This window comes from Anopheles darlingi, chromosome 3 (assembly GCF_943734745.1).
Source record: "Anopheles darlingi chromosome 3, idAnoDarlMG_H_01, whole genome shotgun sequence".
NCBI lineage: Eukaryota > Metazoa > Arthropoda > Insecta > Diptera > Culicidae > Anopheles > Anopheles darlingi.
The window spans coordinates 12819641-12835208 of record NC_064875.1 but is presented as its reverse complement, the minus strand read 5'-3'; the positions used below and the strand labels follow the sequence as shown (position 1 = coordinate 12835208).

At 47.2% G+C, this 15568-nt stretch overlaps 1 protein-coding gene across 1 annotated transcript in view; it reads left to right on the top strand.

Moving 5' to 3' along the window:
- Positions 1-15568, top strand: part of LOC125953254 (uncharacterized) — a 104252-nt gene that overhangs the window by 80234 nt on the left and 8450 nt on the right. Inside the window, exons 4-5 of the mRNA XM_049682707.1 lie at positions 4449-4745; positions 4907-5291. Of these exons, the coding sequence (XP_049538664.1) occupies positions 4449-4745; positions 4907-5291 (682 nt within the window). The remainder of the gene's footprint in view (positions 1-4448; positions 4746-4906; positions 5292-15568) is intronic.

The following is a 15568-nucleotide window of genomic DNA, read 5'->3' as shown; positions in this document are numbered from 1 at the left end:
TCTTTTTATGCAATAGCTTTTTGCTAAAGTAGCAAATGGGGATGGGTATCGGTTTATAGGATTAATGCACTTCCGGGCATGGGAATCCGCACAAACATTAAAACTCTTCACTGGACCGGTTTTTTTTTTGCGAGGAAAGCAATATCCTCCTTCCACACCAAAGGTTGGCCATTTTTTCAATTAATCCTCCTCCCACGAGCGAACGAACGAGTGCACGGGAGCGAGCATAAAACCTGCTTTAAAATGCAAAGAAAAGTTTCATTTCGCCCGAAAAACAACCCGACACATCGGGGAAAAGGGAAACCATCCCGGGGTCTGCCCGGGGGGCCGACGCCATTCCAACATACGAGCAAATGTGCCACGAAAATGGGGGAATCCTGCTTCTTTTTTTTTTGTTCGAGTTCGCTTCCCAGAATCCGGAGGAGAACCCCTTTTGCTTTTGCAACCTCCGCCGCTTCCTTGGGACCGGATTTGTGCTAATTTGAAAGAAGCGTAATAAATCCATCACACGGATCCCCGCGGCACCACCCCGGACACACGGGCACCGGTTTTCCTCCGGTTGAAGTGTGCACGGGCACCGAGTTGAACACCGAGAGCGATCGAGCGGAAAATCCTTTGCGAATCCGGTGGAGTCCCTTTTTTTTCTAAGGGATGCGGTCTTCGCCATTTGCTGACCAGCAGATGGTTTCGCGGTGCCCGGGGATCCCGAGCAGCTATCTATTGATCGTGTTTACCGTTACATCATCGGTATCATCATCATCTTCGGCATCGTCGTCGTCGTCGTCGTCGTTGCAGTTCGTCTTACATTTCTCTGGCCAATTCCCATGGGAGGGGTTTTACTAGAGGGTGCCTTTCATCGCTTTTCGGTTTTTTGGGTTCACTGGACGGAGGAACTGCCACCGAATGGAAGCTAATTCCGAGAGAGAGCGTTCAGTTCACGGAGCTCTTTGAAAGCATAATCCCCCTTTGCCACCATTGCCTCGAGAGCGCCGCGATACGACGGTGCGAAAGCGGAACAGGAAAAGCTAAATCCGGTAAAAGCATTAGTGTTCGATTAATTAACATGGAAATGGTTCTTGGTTCTTCTTGGACAAAAGGAGAAACGAAAGCGCTTCTGCACCGACTTCCCGACAAAACTACGGACGTGCACGAACGACGAAAAGAAGAAGTTTCGAGTGGATTTGGGGTGAGGATCCGAGCCCAGTGTGCATTGTGACAGCGACAAACTTCCGATCCGAAGCCCGAAAAGTACAACGAAAGTACCAGAACCAGTGAGTTACCAGTGGCCCAAAAGATGCAACCCAGAACCGGAGTAATTGAGCTAGTGCTGAGTAACGAGTCAGCGATCTGGCTGTCGACTATCTACTATCTTCCATTTGGCAGTATTCAGGAGAGGACACTTAGCTCCCCCTTCCACACGAGTTGCACTAATTGGAATCGGCGACGTGGCCATTTTAATGCTTTTATCGGGCTCCCGCACGGTCGGTCGACCATTGATCGACCTTGATCGATGCCCTGTCTTTACGGTGGAGAGCCTTTCGAGGTCCCCGGCATGGGCCACGGAATTAGCAGCAACAAAGTTTGACTTGAGTTTCCCTTGAGCGATATGCAAACGGTGTTATCGTTCGCTTCGGAATCGTTCGAACCAATAATTGTATTTCTCATCTGGCAAGATGCTGATAAGCACAACACCCTCGGTGTGTAGCACCTTGTGTAACGCTCGTGTCGCACAATGTTTATCCATTTGGATACGCGGCTAAACAAAAGTCCTCGAGACTGGCATAAATCTTTTGCAAACATGTCCACACCAGCAGCCGGTTCGGCGGCCTTTTATTTGTCTAAACTCGTGCGCAATCTGCGCTTCAAATTGCGCTCCCCCCTTTTCGCTGTTTGCTTTCCTCGCTTTCCCTTATCTAAAAACGCGGGAAAAACGCGCTCTCGGTCGAATTCTCGGCGCGAAAAGCCCAAACGTAAACAGTGTCACCGACGGGTGTAATGATAATGAAGGAACTTTACCGGAAAAAGCTCGCAGCGCAACGCAGGCGGTAGCGCAAACATGCGTCCGATGGTGCGGTCACCGGCAGTTCGCCAGGTCTGGCGACCAGGGAACTGTCCGGAAATGAATCGCTGTTGATGTTGTTTGTAATGTTTGGTGCCCTCCCCCCGGGTTTCGTTTTCCAAGGAAGCCAAGGGTGAGAGAATTTCATTTTTCACGCCTCGTTTCAGGGCGGGCACCGGGGCCACATCGGCGTTGGTCCGGTTGGTTTTCCTTACCGTTGTCCTTCCTCCGCCGGCCGGTTTCGTGCGTTTTACGATTCATCTTGCCAGATAAGCGGCAATCTCATTTTTCATCTCGTGTTTCCCACCAGAGGGAGTCCACGGCACGTCATGCGAACGTTCTAGAACCATCCTCCCTCCCTTCCGCCCCCTCAGGAACACGAACCCTCGGGACAGATGTTTGTACTTGTTGCCGGTTGCCCTCCGCAACGCCGCCAAGTTGTGTCTTTGCTTTGCGTCGATGAAATCCTGGGGAGCTCCTGGAATGAGAAAGAGGGGACGGGACGGGACCAACACTAATTAATTGTAATGCTTATCCCGTGGATCTACCGCAACATCACTACCACTACTGACGAAGGCATTCGGGGTGGTCGATGGCCACTGTTTCCATTTTAATGATTTGGTCTGTGTTGTGCTAGTTGGTGGTTAGGGTGGTGGTTAGGGTGTTTTGCTGACCGGACAGTGTGATTAGACATTCCTGCATTGGATCCATTTAACCTCTGGTTTCTTCCTGGAATCAACGGAAACAATTCGAAGCTAGCGAACAGATCTGATTGCAGTTCCCGCTAGTAGCTCATCGCTAATCCCACCTATTAAATCTAGAAAGGGAGAAACTCTTTGAAGTCACATTGAAATATCAAAACGTTCTCTTACGTCCTAAAGAAAAATTGACTGCTACCACAGCTATTAAACACAAGATAGTAACTATCGATAATAATCCCGTTTACACAAAGTCATACAAATGAAAGTGTATGTACAAATTAACGTGGAAGAACAAATTAAAGAACTGCTAGTTGAAAAAATTTATCCGATCCTCCAACAGCCAATTTGAGTCGTTCCAAAGAAATCGGACGCGTCCGGAAAACGGAAAGTACGTGTCGTCATCGACTATAGAAAAATTAACGGTAAGACGATCAGCTATAAATTTCCAATTCCTCAAATCGAAGAGATACTGGAGAACCTTGGAAAACCGGTGTATTTTGCAACCCTTGATTTAAAATCAGATTTCCATCAAATCGAAATGAACCCTGACCACCAAGAAAAAAAACAGCTGTCTCTACAACCATGGGGCATTTTGAATTCCACAGGAATGCCTTTCGGTCTGAAAAATGCACCTGCAACTTTTCAGCGAGCTATGAATAATATACTAAATGACTATATTGGCAACATTTGTTATGTATGTTTGGGTGATATTATAATAATTGGAAAAAATCTAGAATTGCACGTAAAAAATATTGCCAAAGTTCTTAAAAGACTCTCGATCAGAAGCTTGACAAATAAACACGTGGGTTCCCCGCTTATAATTCGTTCGAAAGATTTGTCCTGAGACCTGGTAGGATCCCTGGAAGGGACACAACACTGTTGTTCGGGGCAAATCGATTGCAAAATGGCGTATTTGGCCCGGTACTTCAGTAGAACACTTTGACGCACGACGTTGAAGAACACAAGACACACCAAAAGGCATGGCTTCCGGACTCGTGGTTTTCATTCTCGCGTGCGATAAGTGAAACCAAATGTGGTTGGTTGTCGGTGTCGGTGTAGCCATTGTGGTGTGGTGCTGGCACAATTTAAAAGACATTAAAAGACGCTTCCGGGAGGACGCTTTTTAACATGCCTCAAAAGTACCATTCCGTTCCCCAAAATAAGCTGTGCAGTCTGACAAGCACACACGCGGCAGACACGTAGAGTGGAGGGAACCGTTCCTTTATGAATCGTTAAAGGACAAACTCCGGCTCGCCTATGGCATCATAAAAGCGCCACCACAGCGAACTATGCCTAGTTGCCGACCACCACTAGCAACCAGAGTTGTCTCCTTCCCTGGCATTTGAAATTGCGTCGCCAAACAGGCGCTCACCCCAAAACCGGACTGGAACGACTCGAGGCGATGTCCCCCAGGGCGTTTGATGACTTAATAAAATTGCTTCAAAAAGTCGAGCTAGTTTTCCGGGTGGGGAATGAGGATTACCCCACCGGGGAGGGGGGGTGGCGCGTTATCTCTACTCGATTACGGCCTTCCGTTCCATGCACCACGATGCCACTAAACCACTTGACGGTGGTGCTGTGCCGCTTGTCTATTGTTTTCCTGGAGACTCTCTCTCGGCAGCACATTCCGAGTACGGTACTAACATGGCCACGTCTCTGCCTTTTACTTCCCCTTCTCCTCCCCACAGTGCCGACGGCGACGATAATCGGTGGTCCGGACCTGCACGTGGACAAGGGCAGCACCATCAACCTGACCTGCGCCGTCAAGTACAGCCCGGAACCGCCGGCCTACATCTTCTGGTACCATCACGACGAGGTGATCAGCTACGATTCGAGCCGGGGCGGTGTATCGGTTATCACCGAGAAGGGCGACGTCACCACCTCCCATCTGCTCATCCAAAATGCCGACCTAGACGATTCGGGCAAGTACTCGTGTTCACCCTCGAACGCCGACGTAGCCAGCGTACGCGTACACGTACTAAACGGTAAGTGGTCGTAGATGACACACTCCAGCCGCTCCTTCTACCCGCTCCTTCTTCCTAGGATCTCCTCCTAGGAGGTCATAGTGACCAGTGTCCCTGCTTTGTCCAGTGTCCGTAGTGCGTCCGTATATTAACGCTGATATTAGTTCGGGCGGTTGTTTCAGGTGAACATCCGGAGGCGATGCAAACGGGTTCGGCCTCATCGTACGTGGTCCGTTCAGCCACGGACCGGCGGCTACTGTCGACTGTCGTGCTGGCGTCGCTGCTTGCCGTTCTACTCACCGTACGTCGCCAGTTGTCCGAGCTGGCCGGTGGCACAACGATACCGATGGCGGTAAGGCGTCAGCAGCCAGTGGTCCAGCGGCAGCATCGGTCCAATCGAGTAGTGGCATCTCGATTAGAAGAAGCACCGTCCAGCACTGGTAGCAACAGGACCAGCACCAGCAGCTGCTACTCCCGGTGGACGACTACGACGACGACGACGACCACGACGACGGAACTGATACGCTCGACCGGTAGCATCGACCATGTCAACAGTATCGCCGTCCGGTGCGCTAGTAGAAGATGATAAACCACTATTCATTGCCAGCGGCATTCTCGGCACTAGACCCTCACGGCACGGCGTTCATCGTTCACCAACACCCGGCCCGGCCACCGGTGGCTGCAATTCTCTGGAGCAACAGACTCCACAGCATCCGGTGCCATGGAGGTGACTGTTTGTGGCATCATCAGGCACTAAGTAGTGCAGTGCGAAGATGGAAAAGGTCCTTTTTGGGGATAGTGTTGGTGGCAATAGGATTGATTTCAAATTGCTTACTGCCATTGCCGGTTGATTCGATTGCTCTAAGCGCGCGCGCGCGCGCGTGTTAACCAATGCATTCAATGACAATGACATTTTGGAGTCAAACCCCCGAGAAATAACTGGAAGGTTTAAGGTAAAAGGGAACCCTAAACACGGACCCAGAACGGTGTTGGTGAACGATGGGGAAGTTGGAATGGGGAAGTGCAACAAAGCTGTTCCATGATCGTGATCGATGGCATCATCGACGGTAATCATTTATTGCCGCCGGATCGGTGCGTTTATCCATCGTTTTCCGTTTCCAGCAGCACGCTGCTAGTATCGAGTGTGTCACACAACGCTATAGTCCCTGTTGTTGATGCATCCGTTTTTAAACATTCGAAACCGGTGGAACAGACCAGTCGGTTGTTGGTTTTCCGATGTAAGAGGTATATAGTATATATATAAATATAAATTGAAGAGATTAGTTTAGAAAAAAAGACACGGGCCATGCGGGGTCCAAGCAGAAGCGCGGGGGAAAAGGGACACGGTGTGAAGGCACAACAGTGAAGAAAACACACAAACAAAGCGGGACAACAATCCTTAGCTGCGTTTCGAAACGAAACAAAACATTTACTTGGGTAACAATGTAGGACACTTCTAGATAAATCAATCAAATTGATAGCCCGTAAGCTCTGTCATTCCCTTTGGCGGTTTGGTTGGTTGATGGTACCGGATGCACATAGTGATTTCTCGTACGATTTCTCCGACCTAGCACAGACAGACACTGTACATAGATCAGCAGCAGCAGAAAGTGTAGCGAATATGTGGTTCCATCATCTCCCATTATTAATCACTTCTCCTTGGGTTCGTGGCCTCGATATTGCAAACAAGCCAAGAATGCTCGATCGCTCGAGCAAAGCGATCGTTTCCTTCTGTTACGACAAATGGGCAAATAATTCGATAAGCAGTTCGTATTAGTTCGAGATGCAACGAACGAATTCACGCGACAAAACGTAACGTAGAAGCAGAAGGGAATGCATTATCGCGTTGGAATTCGATGAATTGTGGTGCGGATACATACTGATCCAGTGGATGAGGGAGAATCAAAAAGAATGGAAGTTTAGAGAGCAAACTACTTTAGCAATCCAATGTACATGAAGCGTGGATGGATGCAATAAAAAAACCCTCCTGCTGCATCCGTGAGAGTGTGTGAGAATGTGTGTATGCGTGTGTATATATAAAATGTGGCGCGAGAAGATAAATGAAAGATTCCACATGAAATGTTACATTAAGTTTAAGAACAAAGTGTCTCATTCTCTGTACCGTTCTTGATATTTCCGCAGCGGTGAGGTTTGTGTATCTGTGTGTGGTGGTTTATGTGTTAAAGTCGGAAAATCTGGCGCTTCAATAGATTCGTAATATGTTTATTAGCTCAATTGAATCAGTTACTAGTGAGATGATAGTGAGATGAAATCAAAATTTAAGAACCGTTCGATTTAACATAAAGAATCTTATTATTGAGGAACAGAACGCAACAGTCCTTTTTTGAAAACAGAAGATATCTATTTTAATTACAAAAAAATTATCAAAGGTTGATTGATTGAATATTAGGTTTTGCTTTGTAAAATGTTATTAACACCTTTTTCCCTTTTTAAATTTTTTGATTAATCATTGACGAACTTTTTAATAATTTCCATGCTTGGGAAATCGTTGGTATATTTTTTCTTTCGTTTATTCCAAAGCATAACTAAATTGCGGTTTCGCGAGTTGCTGGCAATAAGATTTAATATTTCGATGCTGTGTTTTACTATCATAATGAAGCAAATATTTGACTTTGTAGCTAAAAGTTTATGTAACGTAGAAACCATTTTTTCATGATTACATTTTGTTGGTTTCACATTTTTTTATTAACCAGTTACTCTATGAACTCATTTCGAAATTAATGAAAGCAATCAACTGTTTACCCAGATTTCGTTATGATGATTATCCGATGATGATGCCCCCGTTATGATGATGCCCTCGTTCCCTCTTGTTGTGATAATGATAATTACCCAAGCAGAACTCCCTTTCCTTTCCACCGATTAGCTCATCATCAATCAAAAACCAGGCGCTCATAAAACAGCGCTTCGGTTTTTCGGTTCTGATCCGGTAGACCAACGAGAACACCCGGATTGGAAACCGATTGCACCCCTACCCCCAGATTCCCAAAAGCATCAGCGAGCACGAACGAAGATCATCATCGCGTGCGTCACGTGGAACGTGCGGGGATGGAAATTGTTGCCAATTATTTCGTTGCCATCAACATCCTGTTTTGCTTTTTTTTGCGCGCGGGCGCTCCTTTCTCTGCTCCTTTCCGTCCTTCCGGCACGACCGAAGGGTTACAGAGGATCACCTTTAAGCCTCTCATGGGCCGGAGCTGATGCCTTCTTCTGCTTTCTGTTCGCTCGCTCAACAGTGAGGGAATTCCTGCCGCTGTTAATGCTGCGAAGCATCGGCACGCTTTCCGCTCGATGGAAAAGGCAAGAGATCAACTTTCGTTTCTGGCGCGAGGAAAATCAATTTCCCTGAAAGCCGCGTCCAGAGATGCGTCCGCAAAACCACAAAGCAATGCCCATGCACACACGCACGCACGCTCGCCCCATCTCGTGCCGATATCGTTAAAGAAATATTGATGCATAAATAATTGATCGGTTTTTCGACATTTGGTGCCGGTTCCAGTCACGCGCGAACGGCTCAAGTCCCAACGACGCAACGCGGTGAAGACTCGGCTCGGCAGGATGGGTTTTTGTGGGGCGCTTGTGATGCGTTGTCCCTTCCATTTTTTGCTCTCTCCTCTTTTCTGGCTTGTAATACCATGGGATGTTGTTGGTAGTTCGCTTGATTGTATTCCTCCATCAACATGGTGTCACGTTTGGCACGTTTGGTACCGGATTGGAGCACGGGAGCACCTATCGAAGGTTCGTCTGGTTTTTCCTCTCATTCACCTCTCGTTCCTCGTTCTGCGCGCCGCAAACTGTTGCTACTGGGACTGGCCAGCGCCAGCTGAGTCTTCACCAGGCGCGATACCAGGCGTGTTGTTGTTGTGGTGTGTGTGTGCTTGAAGGAAATTGAAGTGAAAAGCGATGTTGTTGAAACATTCAGCAGCAGACGAGCAGGAGAACGGCGCTAAGGGAGGGCAAACCACACGCACGACCGCCAGACGTTTAAACGTTCGAACCGCTTCGGAGAGCAAATCATCTTTCGCCTTTCCCGGGCCCACTCCCTCCCGACAACGGGAAACGGCGGAAATGAAGGGTCGCTGAGTGGCTTTCCGGTTGGAAAGTTCGCTTTTTTTTCTTTCTTCTAAAGAGAGAGAGTTCAAAATACAAAAAGCAACACAAAAAAACACACATACACTCTCGAACGAGGAAAAACCATCCCAGTCCATGCGAAATTGATGAGATTGTGTTTATGCTTTTGCGAGCATAGCCTTCGAGCATTGGTTTTTCCCGCACCCACCAGAGAGGGGGGCACAGGACGCGCGGTCTTCAGTGTGTTGAGTGAGAACTTAATTTGCGGCATTCGATGTTGATTGGCGAAACACGGGCGGAAAAGTGTGCCGGCGGGGGGAAGGGCGGGAAATTCCACAACCACAAAACCACACCAAAGCTAATCAGATCAGGTGGTGGTGGTGAGGATCTCATCCTCCCGGGGGGCCACCGGGTACGGTGGTACGGTTTCGTTTCGTTTTCAATATCCGGCTACCGGATTAATGAATTTTTCCAGAAGCGCAAAACGAAGCGAAAGAATGCGAGTGCGAAAGAGAGAGAGAGAGGAAAAGATGTTTGCAAATTAAAAACAAATAGCCCTCCAGACTTGGGGCAAACGCTAGAAGGGTGACTGTAAATATATATAAATACGAGAAAGCGCGATATGCTGGTAAAACCACAAACCTACATTAAAGCGAAACCTGAACCGCAAGCTGAGAACCGCGAACCACGGTTAAACCAGTGCGAACTCACACAGAAACTCACACAAGTAAAGATGTAAGAACCCATATAGAGACACATGAAACAAACAGAGGCAAATGGAGACCGATTAGTGGAAAGGATTAAAAAAAGATGAATAATCTTGAAAAGGAAACCATAAAAAAGGGGAGAAAATTAAACCAACCGGCAACCGAAAAAAAAAACAGAAAAAAACACATCAAACGATGTGCAACAACTATGTACATAGCAATGAGATTGGTTTACACTTCTGGGGAAAACCCCAAAAACACGGGGTAAAAGAAGCGGAGGAAACTCGTAACATAAAAGAAGAGAAAAAAAATCAGAAAAAAAAAACATTTAATGCCCGAACCCGCGGGCCTCGCGGGAACCGAGTACCGAAACAATGTAACTGAGAGCGTAATCGTCCGCTGGTCTGCTGGACAAGGTGACAGACAAGTGTAATGTAAAGCAGTAGCAGCAGAAGGAGAAGGAGAAGCAGAAGCAGTGGAGAAGCAAACAAGAAGCAAGATTCGTTGGTTGTGGTGGTGATGGTGGCGGTGATGGTGGAAGAGAAAGAATTAATAAATATAGCATCTGAGTTGATTATAAAACCGTAAAAACCGTCTCTCTCTCTCACTGGTCTCTGCCTTCTGCTACTCCTTCAGCAGATGATCGGTCTGGTGGTGGCTATGAGACTACACTTCATCCTTCAACAGGATCCACGTTCCGCGTACTCCCGGGTTCCGTTTTCCCTGTCCACGGCGCCGCCGCCGTCGCTTCAATGAACGACATTCCTTTTCATGCTACCAGCAGCGTCCGTTGCGGCAGCGATTGAACGGAGGACGCTCGGTGAAGGTTTGTATTATGTGGCTTCACAAAAGGGGTGGACGGTGCGAGAAAGGGGCGTTGAAAAATTATTAAGTTTTTCATCCTCGGATCCTCGTCCCGTCTCGTCTCATCTCAACTCGTTGGTCTGCTGCTGCTTTTCTCGCCATTTCGGGGGAGGCGGTTATTAAAATGCAAAGAATTTTATTGACCAAACCAACGAGCAGCGGCGGCAGCAGCAGCAGACGGACTGCAAGGTTATTGCTGTGGTATGCATCGCTATCTCGACAGTGCGCTGGGGTTAAGGTTCAGTATTTTATCCTCCAACAAGTCTCGGTTCCGGTTATCTGAGGCACGGGAGAGGAACTTACTTAGTACGGTCGTAAGCTACAATATTCATTTGTTATAGAGTGCGCCTCCTTCCGGTTTTTTTTCTTGTAGCGTAAAGTCCTTGTCCTATTCTGACCAAAAGATATCCAGCGTTCTATCCTTCGTGAAGTTTGAAGTTTAATAAATGTTCAGCATTTATCTCACTAATTCCAGTCCAATAATCACTTCCTCCGAAAAGCTCGCCATTCATCATCATCATCTTCAGCGGGTGGAATGTGATTTATCATTTGTCCCCGCGGCCTGCACTGGCTCACAATCAGTGATCAATCCTTTGCATGCGCCAATCCGCCAATCAATTCGTAGATCCACCTTGTCAGGGTTAGTTTTATTGGAAAAGTTTCACTAAAGCCGGTTGTTCGTTCGTTAGACAAAACCCTTTTCCAAGACCTCCCACAGTGGAAGGGTTCAAAAAAAAGGGAAGATTCTATCACGCTTTCGCATTATTATGAAAACGCGCGCCTGATGACACTGGGTGCCAGTGGGTGATCGAAAATCGGTGAAACACTCGAAACACTTATCAGCGACTTCATTCATCGAGTTCGATTTTTCCTCTTTTCTTCTTTTTCTTTCGCCTTTGCTTGCTCTCCAACGTCCAACGTGACGGAAGTGACAAGGGATGATTGGTCGCATGTCGCATCTTCATCTTCACCAATCCGCGTGCCTCCTCGGTGAAAATCCTTTTCATGCTGGCGAAAAGTTTCACCATCGCCCCGGGGGGGGGGGGGATGGGAGGTAAGCCTTTTGATAGTGGAAATGAAATTCGGTTCCCCGTCAGAAAGGAAAAGCAGATAAAAATATGCAAACCATAGCCAAATGCTTTCACAAACCCCACTTCACGACCCCCCGTGGGTGTTTTGGTGGGGGGGGGGGGGGGGGTCAGTGTGGTTGAGATGGAAATTTGTCAAATCAAACATAAAATCGTCGATCGGAGGGAAGACTTGCCTTCTTTTTTTTTCTTTTGACAGACAGAACCCCTCCCTCTTCACAGGATGTGCTTCGCCAAGGGTCAGCATTCCCGGGGTAATAGGGAAGTTAAAAAAGGGATTTCAATGGTTCAAGGGTCAAGCATAATGGGATGCAGAGTGAGCGTAGGAGGGAGGTAGAGGCAGAGAGTACCGTGAAGAAGTCCGCGGGGTTCCGAGGAATCGGTTAGCGGAAATAAAACCGGGGATCAACTTGTAAGCATTCCATAATGGCGAGTGATTAACATATTGCACTCGAAGGTCCGTCGGGGTTCCCTTGAGAAGAGTCCCCATACAGACACAAAGTTTGCCAGTTTATTTGCCTTTTATTGCGGGATTACTGCCACCGGTACCCTTCGGTTTCCGGTTTCCGGATACCGGATCACACACACGCGCACACGTCGGATACAGATTTATGCCGATACGTGCAGACCAGATCGGGTAAGGAGGCCCCAATCCCTTCTACAGAGCGGCTTGAACCGATTCGATATCTGGGATTGCTTTTTTCAATCAAATTTCCGCATCCGACCAAAAACCCGGCCTCGTGACAGTTCCCAAAGGAGCTGACGCTTCGCTTTGCGGTCGCCACTGTGTACCTGCTCCGACGCGGTCCGTCCGGTCAGTGGGATAGGCGAAAAAGTTGGCCCCCACCCCCAAAACAATTCGATGACAATCGAACGAAAGGGACTCGGACGGAAAGTGAATCAATGTTTGCGGCCCGGGCAAGTATATAGTTATGGCGCAGATAAAGACCATAATCTGGTCCAAAACTTTGCTTTATGATTTGCTGCGCATTGCAAGTAAGATAAGTTTGAATCTGTTCGCGGAGCATCTGTTTTGGGTAAATGTGCCCCTTGCAGTGTCTAGATTTTGCTTTAAAATGGTGAAGCAAAATGAGAACTTCTCCGTCTAACACCTTAAAGCTACGGTGAACGATGCACCTTTACCGTTCGGTCACCGGAGATGAAGAATTTCATCCAACTAAACCTCCTGTATGCAGCCCGCAAAAGGAAGATCAAAGTGTTGTCATGGTTTGGGAAAGGTGTTCTCGAGCCCCTCGGGGGGCGCTCATTGGCTTGATTCCGAAGCTCAAGCCAATATAGGCCAGTATCGATCCAAAAGCTAATACGTTGCATCGAAACTGCAGTGGGAAAAGGTGAGCATCCGTTTTTTTTTTGCTGGTATGCTGCTGCCTCGTACTAATCCGATTCCTGGGCTGTTGCTGGCCAGAAACCACACAAAGGCCGCCATGTTGATAGGCGAACCGAGCGGTGCTCAAACGATGCACAGAATCCCGGTCACAGCCACTTCATTAAAGTTGTGGCCCCGCTAGCCACTGGCTTATGGATGTCGCTGTGGAAGCGCTGCACGGAATCCACACTCCATTGCATTGCTAACCTGCTGCTATAAAACAACCATTTGCGAACATCAAAGTAAGCGACCGGACCGATACGGTGACTACTCGTACGCTATGCAGCCATATCGGAGCTACACGATATCCGAATGCAGATACTCGAACAGCACATCACGACCCGGACCCGCTGCATGATGGAACGGCAACATATTCGCTCGTCAGTAAATCAAAAGGATTTCAAAAACCTGTTCCGAATTCTAGTCTCAAACCATGGGCTACGATGTCGGTTGCAGTTTTTGCCGTAAAATCCGAAAAACCAATTCCTCAAATTCAACAGCAAGCACGCCAGCCATTCCAACCGGAGCAACGTTATTTGTTCGAAAGGTCCGATTTCCGGAATCAAAAGGCAGATATTATTGCTCTCCACTGCCTACATTGGAATCCTGTTACTCGGTCAGATTAAATCGATATCTACCGTTCACTTTATTTGGTATTATTTTCCTTTAATACAACCATGTTAACGACGTACTATTGCTGTCGATGTAGTAGGCTTCGTCCCAAAACAATCTATTTCTAGAGAAACGATAAACGACGACGATCGATGGGTTCATCGGGATAAATAGTTGCCGCAACGAGCAATGCTTAAAATGGCCAAGTGGACCTACTGCTACCACCAGATGCGCTCGAGTGTTGCAGACCCCGAACAAAAACACACTTCAACTTGTACTGAACAAGTCCCTGGGCCAAAAATGAGTCGAAACCAAATATTAGGCACTCGGTTGGGCCGCGGAAATTTTGTTTAAACACACAAACCAGACATGGTTAGGGCCCATCGGGCGGATACTGTGGGACATGGTTCTCTGTTATGGTGAGCTTCCTGCCTCGGTTGTTGCTGGTGTCATACAGCCCCACACGCGGGCTGAAAATCCATTTAATTAGTGCTCACATTTAGGAAGGCTAGCTGGAAGTTGCAAACATTTCAATAACACTTTTTGGGCGGAACCTTTACCACATTTGCTGGTCGGTTTTGAGAGCGTGATAATGAGCTGAACAGTAGTAGTGTGTCTGGTTTTTGCGTAGTAATAGCATTGGTGCGGCCCTCCATGCTTGATTTCTGTGGACAATGTACCGCAGTAAGCGTTTGTACCAGCAGTTGAAACTGAAAAAGATGCACCTTACCCCTTTTATTTTCGTTCTATTTCCCGTCAATCGCATGAATGTATACATGTTGCAAGGATTTTTCAAATTGATTTCAATATATTTTCCTTTCCTTCGGGGAAGTCGCCCAACTGCTTCATCACACCTAGCTCTGTATCGTTCGATCGATCGTGCGTGGCAACGTGAATGTATGAAACATATTTTATTTCATTGAATTTTTCGCATGCAGCATTTATGAGTATTTTCCAATAACTCGCAGCGATGCAAATTGGCAACATGTTCATCATTCGATCATTTAACATATTGATTTTCCGGGATGTTTTCTGAAATAGCTGCATTTTGCATTCAATGCTTAAAATGAATCGCTTCGATCCGGTTTCGGCGAAACGTTTTTTTCTGTTATTGCATCAGCTATTCAACCGATCGTAGCCTTACGGGAACCATTACGGCATTTATTCTGAAAAAAATGCCCTAAAGATTTCTCAGTAATTTTCCTACCAGACGGCGAACGCCGGATAGTACACCACAATTTTCATCGGACTTCATCATTGTCTTATCACATTTTGGCCACTCTGCTGTTGACATTCGGTTGAGTTGAACCGATACAATCAATGAAATGAATTAAAATTCCTGTCATACATCAATCATACTCCATACTGGCCCGTACCTTCGATTCGACTCCACACACTATCTCCTCGCCCCGTGATGCGTAATTACTTTGAGCTCAGATTTTTAATTAAAAGAATCATTGTACTCGCGCACCGCGGTTGTTGAATGTAATGCGGCTTTTCCAGGCTTTTCTCTCGATTCGCTGGAGGCCCATAGTCAGCTCGATTGTCAATGGTGGAAAAAGTATCTCTATTCTGTTTTCCAACGTTTCGTTAATGACAGCGATCAGATTATCGGGTGTGCGCGCGTGTGTGTGCGTATGTATGTGTTGATGATTGTGTGATCCTTCGATTGCTGTCAACCGCCGTGACCAATCTTGGATCGGGGCGTGCAACGATCCAATCTTGGATCCGCAAAATCGACCTCTTTGAAGAATGCCATTTCCTTTGTTGTTCTCGAGTTTCGAGCTTACGATACTGTTTGCCTCATGAGAAGGGCATCAGTCAAGGAGCTAGCAATAAGTAACGATGGCTTTGTTGAGCTTTTCTTCCACATTTTGCTTTTGTTAAGAATGTCTGTGGCTACAGAATGGCTCAGGCGCAGAACGATGACAGCAAAGACAATGGACCAGACCCTTCGATAAAACATCAAACGCAACATTTGCAGAACAGTTTTGGGGCGGTTCATTTTTTAAACCACACTCTATTCCACAATTCTGCGGACAGTGTCCATTAATCCGTGCAATCGTTCGCTCAATCTGTTCCTGCTTAAGCTAAATC